This window comes from Halichoeres trimaculatus, unplaced genomic scaffold (assembly GCF_033239565.1).
Source record: "Halichoeres trimaculatus isolate MK-OKI-2021-1 unplaced genomic scaffold, fHalTri1.1 fHalTri1_scaffold_9, whole genome shotgun sequence".
In the NCBI taxonomy this organism is placed as follows: domain Eukaryota; kingdom Metazoa; phylum Chordata; class Actinopteri; order Labriformes; family Labridae; genus Halichoeres; species Halichoeres trimaculatus.
In genome coordinates this window covers 34,497,421-34,517,529 of record NW_027437188.1, presented here as the reverse complement: position 1 = coordinate 34,517,529, position 20,109 = coordinate 34,497,421, and the positions used below count along the sequence as shown (strand labels likewise).

The following is a 20,109-nucleotide window of genomic DNA, read 5'->3' as shown; positions in this document are numbered from 1 at the left end:
GTTCATATGGTAAATGAAAGTAGGAATCAGTTTTTTTTTTCTTTTACACAATTTTTGGAATTTAAATAATTCAAAAATTATAATCATTTCACCCAGGGAACTTCTCCTTCTTATATTTCAAAGTAAAATTTACACTTAATTATAATTATATGGTAAAAAATGGATTTTATTCATAACACACCTTACATTTGTGGGGAAATCTCAAAGTGCACAGAAGTAAAAATAAAAATAAAAACATTAATAAAGACGATAAAAACTGGAAAAACATTTAAAAAAAACACAGTAAAAACAGTCAGCAATAATTATAAACAACAAAATTAATCAGGAATGGCGATACGGAATAATAAAACTTGATACTTTAAATATAATTCTAATCACTGTTTTATTGTTATTACTTGTTATATTTATAAATACATGCACTTTGTGTGTTAGGTTAACAGTATGATTAATAGTGAAGGAGTCAAAGATCATATTTTTTTAAAGGTGTTATTATTCCCGGTCAGGCGCTCTGAGGACAGCTGTACTCGGTCAGTGTGTGACGTGTAGGACCTCCTCCTCCGACACACAGCAGCAGTAATGGCGGACTACGACAGCTATGATGACCGGGACCGGGCCTACGGCAGCTTCGGGAGCGGCAGAGGGTGAGTCCCCGCTCCTCATGGTTCCCTCTCTAGTAGAAACCCGGCCGGTCTGGGGCCGTGTCCCCGGCTGCAGTCCGCCACGAGCCGCGGTGCTGGCGTCCAGGCCCCGGAGCTCGTCCCGGCTGGCGCTTGTTGAGCTGACCGGACAGGAGCAGGGGGGGCGGTGGGAGGAGCGGCTAGGAAACACCGCGGTCCCGTACCAGACAGGCTAAATGTTAGCATGCGGCTAACGACATAAACGGACCCATGTGGCGGAGATCAGAGCGGGGCTCGGTGGAAAACTAACGAGGATGTGTTCAGGGTTTGTGACGGGGATGCGGGCCCCAGGATGCAGCGGGACAGGAGGCCGCAGCAGGTGGAGGTGGTGGCGGTGCTGCGGCTGCAGACTGCCCGCATGGCTGCATCATGTGTCCGCAGATTCTGATTCATCCAGAGGAACAAACATGAGGCTGGAGAGCGATCTGCGCTGCTGCTCTCTGACTGGGTCTGCTTTCTGTGACTGTGAGCTGGTTAGCTGCTGGTTTCTGCTCTGACTGATGCTGATTAATGTGATTAATAAGTGACAACAGAGCGATCAGTTAAAATACGTTGATCAGCTCCACAGGGTGTCTGCAGCTCCTCCTGGAAGTCAGAAAACGTCAGTTTAAATCATTATAGTCAGATTACATGAGACAGAGCTTAAGTTTAATATCTCTAAATGTAATAATTGGATGTTAAAGACTGTCAATATTATCAATCTGTCAGATTATGTTCAAAATCACAACAAAAGTCACCCCAGCTCTGAGAGGAGGGGCTGCTTTAATTGAACTCATTATGTGAACTATCCCTATTTACATCAAGGTGATCTATTCCCTTATGACAGCTGAAACAATATTTTATTCATTATTTTCAGGAGCACCTGGCTGCAAATGAAGCACAAGGTGACTGTATCATCCCTGAAAGCTACTGATTATAGAACAGCAGAAGAAGAACATGTTAATGGCAGGTAGCTGAAAAACCGGTTTGATTCTGAGAGAGTCAGAGAAAATCACAGTGACTGTGTAAAAGTCTGAGAAGACCTAATTTGGTATGATAAACAAAGCTGAAGTCCAGAGTAAAAGTCCCATAGTGAAGTAGTTAAGGGTTGAAATGCGTATTACTTCTCCACACTGTGATTGATGTGACCACATCTCACATAGAGACGTATGATATCAGTATGAGCCCATAAAGCTATGGTTGGTCATAACAGATGTGGTCGATCGATTGATATGCATGCTGACGCGTGCCTGCAGCGAGCTTCAACGTGTCTGCTGTTTGGAAATGTTTTAAAGTGTCTGGAACAGACGGCGGAGGATCAAAACGATTTGACTTTAACTCCAACAACCAGAAAAACTACAGACCTGTCAGAAGGCCCCACTTCAGACATCAACAAAAGCTGCGATCGTAATCCAAAACGCCTTAACGAGACATGTTTCAATCAGCCACAATGAGTCAGATAATGTCCCATGATGATGTTTTCATTGTGAATCTTCTCTTTAATCCTGAGCGTCTGTGAGCCAGGTGTGCTAAAGAGACAGACAGGAAATAGGAAAGCTGCTGCATTCGTATTGATAAAGTTTTGTAGCATTGTAGAAAACTTTTTCTTTTGTGAAACTTCTCTTTGTTTGTTTGTGATGTTCATTGATGGTGACATGAGGATTTGTTGTAGTCAAATTAAATCACAGCCACCTGACACCTGAGGGAGTGCTCATTGTTTACAGATCTATGTGATTGATTTTAAATGTAATTAGTTCATAAACCAACAGATCAAGTGACAAAAAGAAGGAAGATGCTGGTTGCATTCCTTCACTTATTGAAATGTAAGATATTAAACCTTCCATGTTCGACAGAAAAGAAATGACTGAAGAAGCTTTGCTTTCAGTACCAGAGATAATAAATGATAAAATTTATGTGTAATGCACCTTTACGACACAGAAAGTTGTTTTAAAACTGTAGGAATATAAATAAAATATCAGCTGCTCAGAGAAAATTTTAGAATAAAACAGTTTTCTATGAAAATAGATAATTGGCTGATAAAAAATCATCTTTGGCACATTTCCACTAGAGATAGACCGATATGGATTTTGTTGGGCCGATACCGATACTGATTCTTAGTAGGCAAGGAGGCTGATAGCCCATATTTAAAGCTGATAGTCATTTGCAGACAAAGTGAAAATATTGGCGTAAAAAAGTTGAACAATACAAACTCCAACATTTAACTGCATTCAAATGCCTTCAAGCATATGTTTATTAAACAGCTCCCAGGCTTAGCAGCATATTTTATAAAGTTAACTGAAAACTTAATTAAAATAAATAGCTAAAGTTTTCAAAAATATCTTTGTAACTGCGATAAATCTGGACAAAATTGAGCTTGTGCTCGCTTTTACAGGCATGTAATGCAGTTGAATTAATGTTTCTGTTTGGTTTTACGTGACTGATTTTTAATGACCATCTAGGGCTTCCATATTTAGACAGGGAGAAATTATGTGCAGAGAAGCAGCAGAGTCAAAACAACACAGTTTTATGGGTTTCCTATCGGCTGTTGGATTAAAAAAAGGCCGCTGCCGATTTGCCCCAAAATGTCAAATATGGTTCCTGATAATCGGCCCAGCTGATAATCAATCTGTCCCTAATTTCCTCCAAGCGGTTCAGTTTGGTTCGTCTCGGTACGGCACACATTTTGTAGGGTTTCCTTTGATTAAACAGGACAGGTTTTCAAATCCGGAGCAAAACAAAGAGCCACATGCCAATCACAAAGAAGACAAATTTATAAATGTCTTCCATTATTGCTCTTTGTTTACGCTGTGGCGTTTTTTTCTTTGCTGGATTTACTAGCGGGGTGCACTAGTTTGCGCTGCTATGGCGTCATTTGGCTCTGGAAACACACCGACCTGATCCAACCCGTACCAAACTGTACTGATCTAAACCGGACCACTTGGTTAAAACAGGTCATAGAATAAAGCCTTAAAATGTCTTACATTCATTAAAAATGCTTCATGCATTACTCAAAGGGGGACGTTTTGAGAAGGAGATGTAGAAAAGCTACTTTCTTACTTGCTTCTGACAGAAATTGTTGTCTGCATGCTAGCTAGCCCCTCTACCTCTATGGGACGACGTCCGTTAGGACTGTAATACAGCAGTCTCCCCCAGCCATCACCTAGTGGCATTAAAAGGTTCCTAAAAGTCTCAAATTAGACTCCCTGAAACCTTTAGTTACCCTGAATTAGCTGACCTAAGATCATCTTTGGGACCTAGATGTAAAACTTGGTTCAGCTTTGGTTACAGGCCGAGCATCAAGAGCAGGGCTCCCCAAACTTTTTCCCGTCAGGGCCAAACAACTTTTCCCTTCTCTGATGGGGAGCTAGGGTCAGTTAGTTAAAAAAAAAAGTGTGATGATCACAGAGGTGTCCAAACGTAAATAGGGATGTCCCGATATTACATTTTCATTTCCGATACGATACCGATACTGCAGCATTGAGTATTAGCCGATACCGATATTAATCCGATACGATATCAGCATTAAACATGCATACTTTTATTACTTATTTTGTAGTATGTCTGTCATGTTAGAAAAGGCTTGATTAAGTGATATTATTCAAACAAAGAACAGTAGTCAGCAACAGTAGGTATGAGGAAAAACTGACTCATTTATTATTAACCAGTGGGTAACAGAAATTTTATCATTAAACATAAAAAATACTCGTAATTGAATAAAATAAAGAATAAATTAGAAAACCCAGAAAATAACCTAAATAAATCAAATAAAAACAGCAGGAGCGGAGTCTGGAATGGACTGCTTGTATCGGAGATTTTAGATGCATTCCGATACGATACCGATATTTGTTTTTTTGCTGATATCGGACCGATATCCGACACTAATATCGGACTGGGACACCTCTAAACGTAAATATTCATTGTTTCCCAGAAAGCCACACATAACCAAATATTAATAATCCTTTGTAGGATCTTGATAGGAAATACTATAAGTAAAATAAATAATAACGTAATAACCCTTTTCAGGTTTTTCACAGAAAAAAATACCATGAAATATTAACTTTCTTGTTGACACCACTGTTTGCAGCTCTCTCTCATTAACTTCACTGTGAAAACCAGAAAGCAAGCAGGCTAAGAAACCGAACTAAGTGATACAACACCTCCCAGCACAATACATTTCACTAGCAGTATGGTTGTATAACAGGATTTATTATTTTTTTTAAGGGAGGGGTTTCAGATAGGGCACCAACTGTAGAAGAGTGGAATAGCAAGTTAAGTTCTGTGTATGTGTAAGTCTCGATCACGTGGCCAGACTGAAAAAAAAAAATAACAATAATGCGCCTCTGGTTTTGTTCAGGGGGCCAGGAAAAATGTAGAGGTGGGTCGTATCTGGCCCACGGGCCATAGTTTGGAGACCACTGATCAAGAGGATCTCAGACAGTGATCAGGAACATGAAAAGTTCAGAGGTCAGAAATGTGAGGTGGTGAAGGGCTTTAAAAAACAAGGAATGATAATGAACAAAAGGGAATTTTAGCACATAAAGGTAAAAAAAAAAACACACTGTAACACCTGGATGATACCTGAGCAGAACATTTAGCTGCATTTTGGTAGAAAAGACGAGCGGAAATCTCTGCTTCTGACTCAGGCTCTGCTCAGGTGATCAGAGAGAAAGAGAAACTCTGAGTGAAGTGAGACAAACTTTCTGAGCTGCTGCTGGTTTCAGTCTGGACTCAGAGCTTAGGATTGTGGGAAAATTCAGTGAGACTTTAAAAGCAGAGCGACTCTTTTGTGCTGCTGGTGTGAAAAGAGAAACGGCAGGAGGTGAGGCAGGACACGTCGCAGTGTGTAAGAAGATGGGTACAGTGTGTGTTTGTGTCTAAAAAACATTTAGTCTCTGTCTTTGACGCGTCTTTTTGAAGCTACACCACCTCCATGGTACAGAGCATGGTCCACTTCCTGCTGGTCTCCTGGTGCAGGAAGCTACGCCAGCCTAGCTTGTTGTGATGTGTGACTGCAGAATGAGTTGATCTAAAGCCGTTTCACCCGTCGTTACAGGCGGTAAGGGTTTAAACTCCACACCTGTGTCAGAGCCAGGTGAGAGAAGAGCAGTCTGTGAAGATGAGAGACTTCAGAGACTTGTTTACCTTTGATTTGTGGGTAAACATCAGAGGAGCTTTCGGGACTGGAGGTGCAGAGAGGTTTTCAGGATGGGGGTCACTGATCCACCTGGTGGTCAGCTCATATTGATGGATGTATGGACTCTGCTGTGGATCATTTTACATGTACAGATACTTTAACAGAGTTAGAGCGAACACATACGGTTCATGTTGCTGTTATCAAACTCAGAGAGGAGGAGGAGGAGGAGCAGCAGGAGCAGGAGCTCTGTGGTCCTCAGCCCTGCTCCAGAGCTTCAGGCTTCTTCCAGTCTCTGCATCACTGGAGTCTTGGATTGTCTGAAATTAAGAATCCACAAATAATGGCTTTTTTTTTTCATTTTGAGAGTCTAATCACTTCTTGACTCTACCTCCCGACATATTTTACAATCCATGAAAACAATACACCAGAACAGCAGCTGTCAATCATCGTTAAACGTGACGTAAAACCTCATTTTTAACCTCTTATAACTAATGAAAATGAAACTTTTCAGGAAAAAAAGGACTTGAAAACAAGACAGCTAAATGGTATCTTCAAATCATCACAACAATCAGACGTGAGAAACATTTCTACCAGGAGTATTAATATTTTAAAGTTTGACCACAGCCCATCTGGAATGAGTGGGGAGATGGTTTTTTGACCTATACTGCAGCCAGCCACCAGGGGGAGCAGTTTTTGTGGCGACCTCACTTGGAGCCGAGCAAGATGACGTCCACTTTTTTTACAGTCTATGTTCAAAACACAATTAGTGCATCCCTATAACAGGCTCACTGAGTTAGCTTTAGAGCTAGCATCACAATACAATAGTATCACCATAGGAAAATAATTTGATATATTGCGATATTCTACATAATAAACAAAGAAAAAAATTGAGTTGATGGTTTTTTAAATTACGCAATATTACTCAAAATTAAAAGGACCAATGAAGTCAAAACTATTTGGAAATTTTTTAATTTTATATTCTTAAAATACTGAAAGTCAAATGCAGTGTTTCAGACATTCATTTAACTTCAACTACGGTGACATTAAACTAATGTTACAAATAATTTATTTGATGAAAGACGTGGCCAATTGGTTTAAACATTGTTTTCTCATAAAACAAAAAAATCTGATATTGCACAAAAAAGTTCCTGTAATTATTATTTTGTCATCCTCTAATGCTCTAAAAAATTAAACGTAAAATCGTTTTTAACGAACTGACCCAAATATACAACATATCACAACCAGTAAATTAAAACAAATACAGGGACGTAAAATAGATATAATAAATTAAAAAAAAAAATTAAATACTATCAATTATAAAACAACATTGTTTTATCCTTTCTATTTTTCTATTATTTGAGTAAATTTGCTCTTTGGTTGTTGTTTGCTTTGCTTGCAAAGCTAAAAGGCATGCTGGCTGACAGTATTTTCTTTTCCCCTGATCATGTGTTTATTTAACATTATATGAATGAAGGTGCTCCTTTTCATAAGTTGGAGATTTTTTTTATTTTTATATATATTGTTTATATATTTTATACATATATATTTTTTTATTTATATTATTTTTTATAATTTTTTCTTATACTATTTTTCATATATTTTTCTTATATTTTTATGTCAACATGATTGAAATAAAGACAAACTAAAATAGAGTGAACACATTGACATCTTGCTCAGTACAAAAAAAACCGAAAACATTTTATTCAAGTTTATAAATGAAATATTTCCGTTTTGAGATTATATTTATTAAACAGGCTATGGGCAACATACAGCTGAGTCGCTCTTTAGCGCCATCTACCACAGTGAAGGTGTGGAAGTTTTGACTTCCAACTCGGCTAAAACATGAATTTTTATTTTTCCAAAAAAGAATATTCAGAGATTTTTTTTTTACACCTCTTGTTAGCCTGGACCCTTACCTGTGACAGGTGAGCTGTGGTTACCATCCTCTCCTCCTGATGTTTGGACACATCCACAGACAGCTCCTGAGCTTCCCTACCTCATATTTAATCTCTGAGGTTTTTAGCTGCTGTTACTGTGACTGTTGTTGTTCTTCACTGAGTTTTATTCAAACGTTAAATGACACTAAGTGTAAATAAATACGTATAATTACCGTTTATATCTGTCTTGGTGTATCCTGTGATCAGGACGCTGCAGCTGTGGAGGGTTTGACCACGGCCCAGGCCTCTGTTTGGAGGACAGCAGCGCTCTGAGGAAGTGATGAAGTCGTTAGAAAGAAGGAGTCAGCTGATTTATAGCGTGGATGCATCATCAGGTGGAGGAGTCGGAGTCCGTCTTTATGAGCTTCACTGGTGAACCACACAGTGTTACTCACAGACAGCTGCAGCCTCTGACCCTGGATGCCTCAGAGGCGAGGACACCTCTGTCTGAGCTGAGGAGCTCTAATGTGTAACCCTCTCTCTGACCACCAGGGGGCGGTGACGCTCCACTCTGTGTCTTTGTGTTCATCCTTTCAGCTGGTTTCACTCATTCCTGACACTAAACCGTGAACAGGAAGTGAGTTTGTGCACTGAGTTGTACGTCAGGAGAAGTGTCCAGATCAAGTCAGATCCGGTCCCCCTGCTGGTGGTTTTTATATGAAGGGGGTCAGGTAGAAAGTCAGGGTCTGTTTAAAAAGTTTAAAAGAAAGATATGAATTTAACAAAGTGACTCCAAGGAAGACTTCTCGTCTGTGCCTCATATCCCATGATGCTCTCTGTCTCCCCCCTTCAGGCCCCGTGGAGGTGGCGGCGGCGGTGGCGGTGGTGGATCCGGAGGACCCCGGAGGCAGAAGGAGCTGCCGTCAGAGCCCCCCTTCACAGCGTACGTGGGGAACCTGCCGTTCAACACGGTGCAGGGAGACATCGACGTCATCTTCAAAGAGCTCAACATCCGCAGCGTCCGATTGGTCAGAGACAAAGAGACAGACAAGTTCAAAGGTCAGGGGATTTCAGTCCCTGTGTGGGGTTCAACTTTGGTCCAAGTGAGACACCGTACATGGAGATTAGGGCTCAAACATTCAGACGGGGATTATTTTCAACAGATTAAAGCCGTTAAAAAGTTGTGAAGCACAGGATTAAATTTTTAGAAAGAGTTTAAAAAACAGTGTCAGGTTATAGAATCAAAGTTTGATTAAAGCCTCTTTGTTACAAAAATAAAGTTACGATTATTTTTCGTTTAACCTCTTAAAATTTAAACTCAATTCCATGGTCACTGTCTTTTTCAAAAGTCATCTTGTAATATTAGGAATTAATTCAGACTTAAATCTTTGAAAATAAAACTGTATCTTATTATGTATTATGAATATCTCATAACATTTCTACTTTATTTCAACTACAATTCGAGAATACGACTCTGGATCAAACCTTTAAAGTTTACAGACTTTGTTTCCCGTTTTAATCTTGAAATAATGGACTAATTTTATTTATTTGATTTAATTTTCTTAAACAAAATTTTATTTCCACCTCAATGTCAGAACGTTAGAGCCTTAATTTACGTTTAGTGTTATAAAATCACAGGTTTATTTCCACTCAGTGTAAGCATAAAGGGTGCGGTCACACTGGCTGTCCAAACATGAAACCTCTGTTTACATGAAGCATGATCTTATCAGAGTCAGCACTATGAGACACAGAGAGCAGCGCTGCAACTTAAGACTTTTAGCTTACGTTAAAGGCACATTCCTCCTCTCTACAATGTATTCGTCTGCTTCAAACGATGTCACTGTCACTGCCCATGTACTTCTGTACGTCCTTTGCATTGGCATTGCAGTTAATCAATACATCCACCAGTGGGCGCAGCCAAGGGTCAAAAGTTTGACAACTAAACTCAAAAACAAACATGGCCACTGTGGAGGAGGGGTTAATAATGTATCACTTGCATTAAAGACAAAAACGGAGGCAGCCTTGTAGCAGGCAGAGCTTGGTGAGGCAGTTAAATATATCCTGAAAGTTCTGCCATTGTTATTTCTTCTTGGTGTTTCACTAAAGCTACGCATCAGGTAGTAACAGCAACACTGCCCCCCATGGTTTCCAGTGGTACTGCTCTGTTTGGTTCGTATTTGTAAGCTTCATGGAAACGTGCAGAAATACGGACGGAAAGCTCCTTACCAGTGGCGATTGCTCTAAGTCTGCAAGGGAAGCTCAGCTTCCCCTAAAATGTCCCCCAAAAAAGTGTTGATATGTTCTGCTGTGTGAACATTTCATTTATAAAATCTGAGCTAGAATTCCTTCATCTTTTGTTCAGAATCAGCTCCTATCACAGGTAACTGGCTCCACCTCCTTCTCATTCATCCCCGCAGCGTCTCAGCGCTTTAACACAGTCGGACGCTGAGCGTCTTCTGACTTCAGCGGGGAAGCGTAGAGTGGGTTGTTCCACTGTGGAAACTGGACGGTCATTGGATAAACGCTGGGCTTTGTCCCGCCCATCGGACGCTCAGCGTCTCTGGGGGTCTATGAGGCAGTGGGCTGGCCTGGACGCTGGGCTTCTGCATGATGATTGGATGATCTGCCTGAGGCCGAATCCCTTTTTGATTGACAGTGAAATGAGCCAGTCAGCGATTTTGACGTACAACCCTCCACCAGAGCATGTTTATCCAGAGGCTTTATCGATCCCCAGTGAGTTTACTTTTCTTTAAAACGACGAGCGTTGTGTTTAAAGATTCTTTCTCTTTTCACCAATAAGCAGATACAGCTACAGCTGTGGAGCTTCTCCCCCTGTCACTCACACTTACAGCCTGCAGGTGTAGAGAGGAGCTTCTCCCGTTTAAAGTCTTACACCAGCGACTCAATGAGCCGGGGCCGTTTAAACAGTCTAGCTCTGCTGGCCATTTAGAGAACGGTGGTAAAATACCTGGAAAAAACACCTGGTTGGTACGACAGGGTCACAGATCATTTTCTTGAAAAGGAACAGAGGGTAGAATTTACGTTTAATTGGATAAACAAATTTATGATGCAGGCCGGAAATAAATGAGCCTCCCCTCCTTGACTGACCAGCAGCCGCCACTGCTCCTTACGCATCCGTATCTGTTCGTAACGTTAAGCAAAAATGCGCCTTCAGTTGTTTTGGTCAGACACAGCCTCTAACACCTCGCTATTTTTTTAAATAACTGTCAAGAGGAGCAGTCGCAGTTTGTGCTCAAGCATGAAGTGAACTGCTTAAGCACTGTACGGTTTGCCGGTGTGACTGCATCCTAAGACTCAGTTGCAACTTTTAGTTCATAGCGTTTCGACTGTTTTGTGACTCTATAGAGACTTTATTTCTGTAACATTGTGACTGTAGTGGCAGATTCCCCCAAACAGTTTCTAAAATCCATCTGTATAGTAAGAAACTGTAACTACTGTCCTGACCAAGGATATAATAGTTTTGGATTTGTCATTATAGTTTAGTTTTAGTTGGTTTTGACATTTTATTTTCCATTACAGTTTAGTTTTAATAAGTTTAAGAGCGGGCATTCTAGTTTTTATATAGTTTTGATTTTTGCAACAAGGCTTAGTTTTAGTTTAGTTTCAGTTTAGTTTTAGTTTTTCATACCTTATCAACCAGGTGCAGGATTCAAAAAGGTCAGAGTAAATATTTTGTAATACAGTTTGTTTTCAAGTCCAACATAGTGCTCACTGCTCAGTCACTGCTGATACTGAAGTGTTTGCTGCTGCCTTGAACACATGAAAATAATATAAACTGTATATAAAAAATATAAACATAAATTACATAAAAATAATATTAACATAAATTGTGAAAAAAAGAATATAATAAGAGCTTCAATAAAAAAAAAAAAACTTGTACTCTGTAACAATTTAACTTTTGCAGATGCTCTGATTCATTGCTCCTCTACGTTTTGTTGCAGCACAGAGCACAGCCAGTCAGTGCAGTAAACAAGCACGTCCCAGTACGTTGCTATGATGATGCTGTACGGCGCTGACAACTGCCGAAAACTGTCGTGAAATTGGTTGGGAAAATGTGTCGGAGTAATTTAAATCCTAAAGGTTATTAATATTGTCAGAAACTATAACGAAGGGAATTTTGTCTTTAATTTTAGTTAGTTTCAGTTAGTTTTATGAACACAAGATACAGTTTTAGTTTACTTATCGTTTTTGTTTTCTTTTTTAGTTTTTATTAATTTGAGTTAACTGCAATGTATTTTAAATTTTAGTTTTCCTTTTCCTTTTTTGTTTTAGTTAACTATTACAGCCTTGGTCCTGACGCATGTCCACTTTATTATTAAAAATAATTTCTTCACTCACAGATCTGTGGATGACTCTACATTAATGTGACAGGTGCAGACTCTGCAATTCAGTGTCCAGAGAACAAATGTTTTCCACTCAGAAATGGATAAATCTGTAAATTAACATAAAAAAATCCATTTGATTATTTTAAATTTAGTCTATTTGCATGAATTTGATCCTTATAATAAATCTATAAACTAAGAGTTTTAATTTGTTTACTTTAAATAGCTTCTCATTGTGCCCCCTCAGTTGTCAGGTAAGCTCTTCTTCGTTGGTGGTTGAGACTGAGGTGATCTTCCTTTATTCGTCTTCAAACTGAGAGGTTAAGGTTGGAGTCGGTTCAGGTGGAGATCTTAGAGAGTCTCAGGTGTCTGTCAGATGAGACTGGTCTACGCTGAATAATTCATCCCCATTAAACACCCTGTCCTGGTCCTGGTCCTGGTCCTGGTGTTGTAAACTCAGGGTTCCTCTGTGTCTCTCTGTTTCAGGGTTTTGTTATGTGGAGTTTGATGATTTGGAGTCTCTAAAAGAAGCTTTGACGTACGACGGCGCTGTGAGTATCTCAGTCTGAGTCTCAGTTTCTGTCCCAGGCTTTCACTGACCCCCATGAAGGACTAAAGGAGTCCCTGAGAGGGATGTACAGAGTCCCAGAGGGGCCAAAAGAGTCTGAACCTGATAGATCTGAGCGTCTGTTTTTGACCCTTCTCTGACCCCGTACCATCCTTTAGTCTGATCTGAGTTCATCCAGCCTGACCTTAATGTGACCTTAATGTGACCTTTGACCCCTACAGTTGTTAGATCAAAGGTCACTGAGGGTGGACATCGCAGAGGGGCGGAGACAAGAGCGAGGAGGCGGCGGCTTCGGCTTCAGGAAAGACGACGGGAGAGGTAAAGTATCACGCCGACCTGCTGCGTGTTGGGCTTCCTGTCACTCTTCATCCTGTCATCAGCTCATCTCAAGCCCCGCCCCCTTTCCTCCTCCTTCTCTGATTGGTTCAGACACACAGTGTGAAGCTCCTTCAGTCAGTGTAGCTCCTCTAACAGCTCTGCTCTGATTGGCTGATGAACAACTAACAAGCTCCGCCTCTTCGGTGCTGTGATTCCTGCGTCTTCCGAAAGGAGGCGCCACTGCCGCTGGGTTTCCTCTTTTCCTTCCTCTCTCTCTTTTTCCTCTCCCTTTTTCCCTCCCAAGCTTTCATTTTCTCCTTGTTTCCTTTCCTACCCTTCTTACTCCAACCTGTTTTCTTTCTTCTTCCCTTCCTCCTTTTCTTGTTTCCTTTCCTTCTACTCTTCCTCCTTCTCTTATTTATGCTCCACCCTTTTTCTCTTTTCCTCTCTCCCTTTCTCCCTCTCTTCCTCCTTTCCTTCTTCTTCTTTCCTCCTTTTCTTGTTTCCTTTTTGTGTCCTCTTCTTTTCCTTGATTCCTTCCCTTCTCCTCTTCCTCTTTTCCTTTATTCCCCTCCTCCCTTTTTTCTCATTTCCTCTCTCCTCTTTTCAACTCTTCCTCCTTTCCTTCTTCTTCTTTTCTCCTTTCCTCCTCTCCTTTCTGTCTCCTTTTCCTTACCTTAATTCCTTCCCCTCTCCTCCTCCTCCTTTCCTTCTTTTCCCTTTTCCTTTTTTTTTGTTTCCTCTCTCCTTTTCACCCTCTCTTCCTCCTTTCCTTATCCACTTTCTGTGTCCTCTTCCTTTCCTTGATTCTTTCCCTTATCCTCTTCCTCCTTTCCTTGGTTCCCCTCCTACTTTTTTTCTCATTTCCTCCCTCCTTTTCTCCCCCCTTTCCTTCCTCTCCTGTCCTTCTTTCCTTCTTGCCTCCTCTTCTTTCTGTCTCCCCTTCCTTTCCTTGTTTCCTTTCCTCTTCCTAGTCTTGCTTTTGTTATCACCCGTCTCCTTTTTACCCCCTCTCTGTTTCTCCTGCTCCTCCTCTTTGTGTTCAGCCCCCTTTCCTTTTCCCTGTCTCTCCTCCTCCCCCCTCCCTCCCCCTGCCTCTCGTTGTTAAACTCCCCCCTGTCCTCTGCAGGACGAGGAGGTTCTCGAGGAGGTCACAGAGGAGGAGGTGGAGGCGGAGGAGGACGCGACCGTGACGACTACGACCACCAAGGAGGAGGTGCGGTCAAAGAGTTCAGCAGCTCAGGTTGGATGGCAGCGGACCAATCAGAACAGTGCTGAGCCGCAGCCAATCAGAACGCAGCACAGTTTGAACTAACCTGTGGAAAAACCAAAAACTAAAACCAGCGTCAGGATGAAATGCTCTCAAAATTCACTAACACTATCAGCTGACGATTTATTCAGCACGCTAGCTGCTAAGTGGCTGCTGTAACCAACCACAAGGTGGCGCTGTTACCCTCCAGAAATTCAATCAAAATATAAGGTTAAAGTTTTTAAATCAAACAGATCAAAGACAGAGACAAACTTAAAAGATTTTTAGAGTTTTTACATTTTTTTCTCTTGTTTTTCCCTAAGTTGACATTTGGTTACAGTCATAGCGCCCCCTGTTGGTGGGTCTTTATATGAGGGTTTCTTATTCTTCTTTTTACTTAACCTGCTGAAACATTTTACAGATCATCAGCAGGAACTTTTTCTCTGATCTGTTTCAGGAAACGTCCCTAAACACAGGGTTGGTAACATCCTAAGAGACGTGCATTCTGGGTAATTTTGGTAAAACAAATGGCAGATGAAAGGACAAACCCAAAGGGGTCATGTTTTTAATCTGAAGAAGGGTTGAGCCCCTCTTATCAGCCAAATTCTGGTTCGATGCTAAGCTAACTCCACATGTTAAAGAGAAACAGGCCTCCAAGAGCTGCTGGACCACGCCCCGTTTTCCCCCATCATGCCTTTCACTTGGACCATCCCATGCTCATCGGTCACCTTGCAGGTTGGAGGCGCCGTGGGACACCTGAGGACACGTCTGCCTGCCGACTCACCTGTCTGTCCACCTGTCTGTCTCTGCAGGTTATGATGACTATGCAGGAGGGCGGGGTCGAGGCGGCGGTCGCCCCGGGGACAGGAGGGGGGGCGGCCCCGGAGGGGCTCGCTTCCGGGAGGGACGCGGAGGACCGACAGACTTCAGGGAACCGTCTGAAGGTGAGACGGAGAGTTGAGACTTTGGTCTGGTTCTGACCGCAGAGTCTGAGTCAGAGCTTCACTTTGATGGTTTTAGACCTGAACCTGTCCTTTATGAGTCCTTAACTTCTTAGATTTAAGAGGAATTATTATTTGTCACCATGTTAACACACACAAAACGGACCGTTTGAACCAACAGCTTAAAAAAAATTGTTTAGGGGTATGCATTAGTCAGGTTAACAGCCCCACCACCAAGACCCCATCATTACAGGCACTAACGACAGGATTACAGCGCCTATTACGCTGTTTAATGGTGGACATCAGCAATACGCTACAATTTGAGACTAAATATGCAAAGACAGAGGACAAACCTTGGTGGAGATGTGTAGCCATACAGCATTTGTGACGTTTTTTCAGTGAACAGATAAGATAAGGGAGACAATCCAAGTCTTAAACCGGCGAGGCTCACTGCCGTCAGTTTTACAAGTTTAATTCTCCCTTTGCTTTTTTACATCTGGGTTCTTCCAAGGCTTGTAGAATAGAATAGAATAGAATAGAATAGAATAGAATAGAACATAATATTTTATTAATGGTGGTGTCTGGTGTTAGCTCTGTTAGCCATGACTGTGAATATTATGATGCTACTCTGCCTTCTGGTATTCCCTCTGTTGCTGGGTTAGCACAGCTAGCTCGTCCATCTTATTGGAGATAGATCTTACGTTCCCAACAACGATGGATGGAAGGACAGGTCCATGTCGTCACTTCTTAGCTCACACCTGAGAACCAACACGTCGTCCTCACCTCATTCTCCTCACCTTGTGTGAAACATCTGGCCTAGCACCAGTTAGCATTGACATGCTACAGGCTGCTAACAGCTGATTTCATATGTAAACAATGCAGACACGGTTACATGTAGGATCTCCAGACAAACTCAGGAGAATTTATGAGGTTTTGTACTGTGAGCTCAGAAACACCACACACATTTACTCTGTTCAGAATCACCGAACTTTTTTTCTCTTTGTTTACATGATTGACTTACTGATAACAGCTGTTTGTCCATGTGCTTTTAAAGTCTTGTTATTAAAGTTCCTTTCTTACGCTTAAAATATTTCTTGTTCTTCTCTCAGTCACACTGTTACTGCTCGCCAAGTTTATTGCAGTTTGGACCTGCGTCTCTTTAATGGTGTAATTTGTTAACCGGCCGATTATTTGCAGTCATGCATGCGGCTAACACTGCAGCTAAACGGGCCGTTTCATAACCATGTTAGGGCTAATTTTCCTGTTAGTTTGATGACTGAACGTGGACACGGGCTCAGGTCTTTGCCTTGTTCTTGTAATTAACAGACCTGATGGCCTTATGTTATCTATTGTGTTTACATGGCGGGGTGTCATTTCTGTCTCTACGTGGTTGCGTGTTCACAATTCTTCTCTTCTCTCTGTATCACACTAGAGTTGAAGTACCAAAAAGACTGAATGGAAACCAGCTGACAAAATGATAAAATATATAGACACAAATTTCTTTTAAAGTTAGGCAACAAAGTATTTTTACTTTGTAACTTGGCTCCTCTGATAAATTGCGCTGCCTCCTTCTCGAGGCTGATCCACTCATGGTGTTATGCAACGTTTTGTGCCGCTTTGGCATCAGTTTTGGCTCTAGTCAAGCTGTCACCACATCAGCGTGTAACTGCCCTTCCTTCTGTTTCTTGTTTGTTTGTTTTTCTCGCAGAGGAGCGCGCACAGCGGCCTCGGCTGCAGCTGAAGCCCAGGACCGTGTCTGAGCCGCTCAACCAGGTCGCCAACCCGAACTCCGCCATCTTCGGTGGAGCCAAGCCGCGAGAGGAGGTGATCCCTAAGGACAAAGCTTAAGAGACTGAAGGCCACGAGGGCCAGAGGGAGGGGGAGCGGGTGGTCAGGGGGGAGGGAGGGAGGGGGGAGGGGGGGACGAGAGTGAACAGTTAGAGAACTTTAAGGAGGAAAATCAAACAAAGAAAGAAAGAAACGCCAACAGGATGAGTTTAAACGGCACAGTTAGCATTCCTTCCTGACTGACAGCAATCGAGCGGACGCCGCCCTCCTCTTCTTCTTCTTCTTCTTCTGCTTCTTCTTCTTCTTCTTCTTCTTCCTGTTTGAGTTCAGTTTGAGCAGAATATTTATTCTTAGTCAGATCAAAGAAGAAACACACTCTGACACTCTGATGGATAATAAATCTGTAACACAAACACAACGAGCAGCTTGTGAATGCATGTCCAAACTTTGGATTTCTCAGCCCCGCCCCCCTCACCTCCACCTCTGCTTACTGTGATGTCATACCCGCTCTGTCCTGTAGCCCCGCCCCTCCTCTGCTGCTGGGTCAAAGGTCACCCACCATTTACTCGCCAACAGAAAGAAGCCCACACGTTAAACCTGTAAAGCTTTTGTTTCTGTATTTGTAGACGTTCAGGTTCGGCCACGCCCCCTCCTCCTGATTGGTCGAGTCATACGTTGAATATTTTTAACATTTCTTCTTTGCTGTTGTTTACATTTTTCTAATCTGCTTGAAAAGACCCCTCATTGGTTGATTTGATCACCTTTCCCTCCTAAGTGGGTGGTGCTTAGCGTATTTGTGGATAGGCTCCGCCCACCTACAGGTGTGAGCAGCTTTTTGGGTATAAGTGGTAAAAAAAAAGGGTAAAAGTGAGCTCCCATGATGCAATGCTGATTGATGGCAGCTGTGAAGTTGACCAATCAGAGTGGAGGTTTGAGACTGAGAGGTTCTGTGTTTACTGACTGTGACATCACTTCCTGTTTGGAACCTGAAATTAATGCTGTGTTCAGGTACAGTGGGAAAAACAGGGACCACTGACCCTGCTGAGGATGAGGCAGTCCCAACACTGACGGACAGTTGAGAGTGTATGTGTATGTGTATGTGTGTGTGAGAGTGATAAAACTCCCACACACCCTGAACACACCACGGGTTCGAGTCCTCTGATTGGTTAGCTCTGCAGACAGTTGAGCTCATGTTTTTTAAATCCTAAATTATCCAATCAGAGGAGAGCAGATTGGTCATCACCGTGACGTGACTGTCACCACATGGTGGCGCCAACACGGTGAGCCAAACGTGAGGAAAGAAAAAGAACAGATGGTGTAGAGAAAAAACGTATGGATGTCGTGAACGTCTTTATCCGTCGCTGTTTTCGATTGGATATCACTGGTGGACTGACAGAAGGAGGTGAAGAACTCCCCCAGAGTCTTTTCTGTCTTTTTATCTGTTCCTCGTTTCCTTTTCTCATTCCTCCGTTCCTTTCTTTTCCATCTCTCTCACGGGCTCCCTTGATGAACTGTCACGTTTGTTATCAGCGACTGTGTTTCCACCTTTTATTACGATGACTCAAAGTATCCATGAAGAGAAAGAAGGGATGAAAGAGGGAGGAAATGATAAAGGGAGGAAAAGAAAGACAGGGAGAGAAATGTTCTTCCCTGTTTTTTGCTTAATTTGAAGTTTTCCCTCTCTTCTGCCTCCTTTTTTCTTCACCTCTTCCTGTTCTCCACCTCTTCCCTTCTTCCATCTGTCTTTGTTTGCAGCCCTGATTCATTTAAACAGCAGCCACACTCCTGACCAGAGGGTGGCGCTAACACGTGGTGTCGCCAACAGTAAAGAAGAAACTTAAAGGTTTTTGTGCTTTTTTTTTTTTCATCCACATTTTTGTAAAATTCAAAGTCAAAGAGTTCCATGAAGTTATTTGAGTTTGTGCTTTGAACTTTGATCTTGACCGTCATCCATTTCCCGCTCTTGTACCTGTAGAAGGTGAGCACCTGGTCCAGGTGAGCTCTGTGTGGATCAGGTGAACAGTGTTTAAACCTTCAGTGGGTGGTTTGGCTCGTCCGTGTCGCTGATAAACAGTTTGATTTGCTTCACTGTACTATAGAATAAAAAAACGGCTGTTTTAACTTTTTTTGTTGTTAAATTTTTCCTACACTGTTTATGGCAATAAAACTATCATCATCATCATCTTCGTCACACGTCAGCAGAATGTGTTTGATTTCAGGGCGGGGTGGGGGGGGGGCATTTGTTTTTTTCTTCATAAAGAAAGAATAAACAATAAAGCTCGTTCTCAAACGCCTCTTCTTTTCTCCGTCCAGCCGCTTTCTTTATCTTTTCACCCGACACGACACAAAACCCCAGCTGCTTCTCCCTCGGCTCTGAGACATCACCTCAAATCTGTAGACCTGGTTCCACCAGGCGGTTCAGTTTGGTTCGTCTCATTCTGGCAAGAATTTTGGCTAAAAGCGGTACAGGTCCCCAAATTACCGACTTGTACCATCCCACTTTTTGGTACCCTTCTGTTGGGGTGTCAGACATACCGATCTTTGGTGCCGGTGGAGCTAGAAACACTGAAGTCCTTTGATTGGTGGAAAGAAAAGTCACTTCCTGTTTCTCCTGGCGGCACACAGCCTTCTCTGAAATAAACAAAGAGCCAATCACAGAAAAGACAAAGTTCTGGATGTTTCCCATCGTTGCACTTTGTTTCCTGTGTCGCGTTTTTCTTCTTCGCTGGATTCATTAGCGGGGTACACTGTGTTGCGCTGCTATGCTGTCGCATTATTATATAGCTAACGTGGCTATTAGCATCCAGCTTACACAATGCCTACGAAGAAAAGCAGGGTTGGCAAAAAACAGCTTTAGGCCTGAACCACATGTATACGGATATATTCCTATACGCACATTTTTCTGTCCGATTGGGCCTCTCAACCACACGAACACGGCGATTTCACCCACATAAACAGAGATTTTTAAAAATGGTTGAAGAAGTGAATAAATAAATAAATATCCGGCTGAGTGGATCCGTGTAGCGGTGTTAAACGGAGCTGGTGTTGACGCGATGACGTCAAGCGCCTAGCAACAAGTCACTGTTTGACTGCGCATGCTCATAACGTTCTTCTTCTATGGTTTTCACATTTTGCTAACCTGCCACTTATTGGCTAGGCATGGCATTGCAGGCTTCAGAGGCGATCGTTTTCAGTTTGGCCTCTTCGTGTGGACAGAGATATTTCTGTGGTGTGG

The 20,109-nt window shown here is 42.1% G+C and overlaps 1 protein-coding gene across 2 annotated transcripts; it reads left to right on the top strand.

The window, feature by feature from the left end:
- Positions 1–507: 507 nt before the first annotated feature.
- Positions 508–19,089, top strand: eif4h (eukaryotic translation initiation factor 4h). 2 transcript variants are annotated; one of them, XM_074680139.1, is made up of 8 exons: positions 508–641; positions 8,521–8,726; positions 12,497–12,561; positions 12,800–12,896; positions 14,026–14,112; positions 14,958–15,089; positions 16,795–16,910; positions 18,630–19,089. In XM_074680139.1, the coding sequence occupies exons 1-8, from the start codon at positions 577–579 to the stop codon at positions 18,633–18,635; spliced, it is 774 nt and encodes a 257-aa protein (XP_074536240.1). In that variant the 5' UTR covers positions 508–576; the 3' UTR covers positions 18,636–19,089. The 2 variants fall into 2 exon arrangements, with proteins under 2 accessions (XP_074536240.1, XP_074536241.1); XM_074680140.1 differs by lacking the exon at positions 14,026–14,112.
- The last annotated feature ends 1,020 nt before the right edge of the window (positions 19,090–20,109 follow it).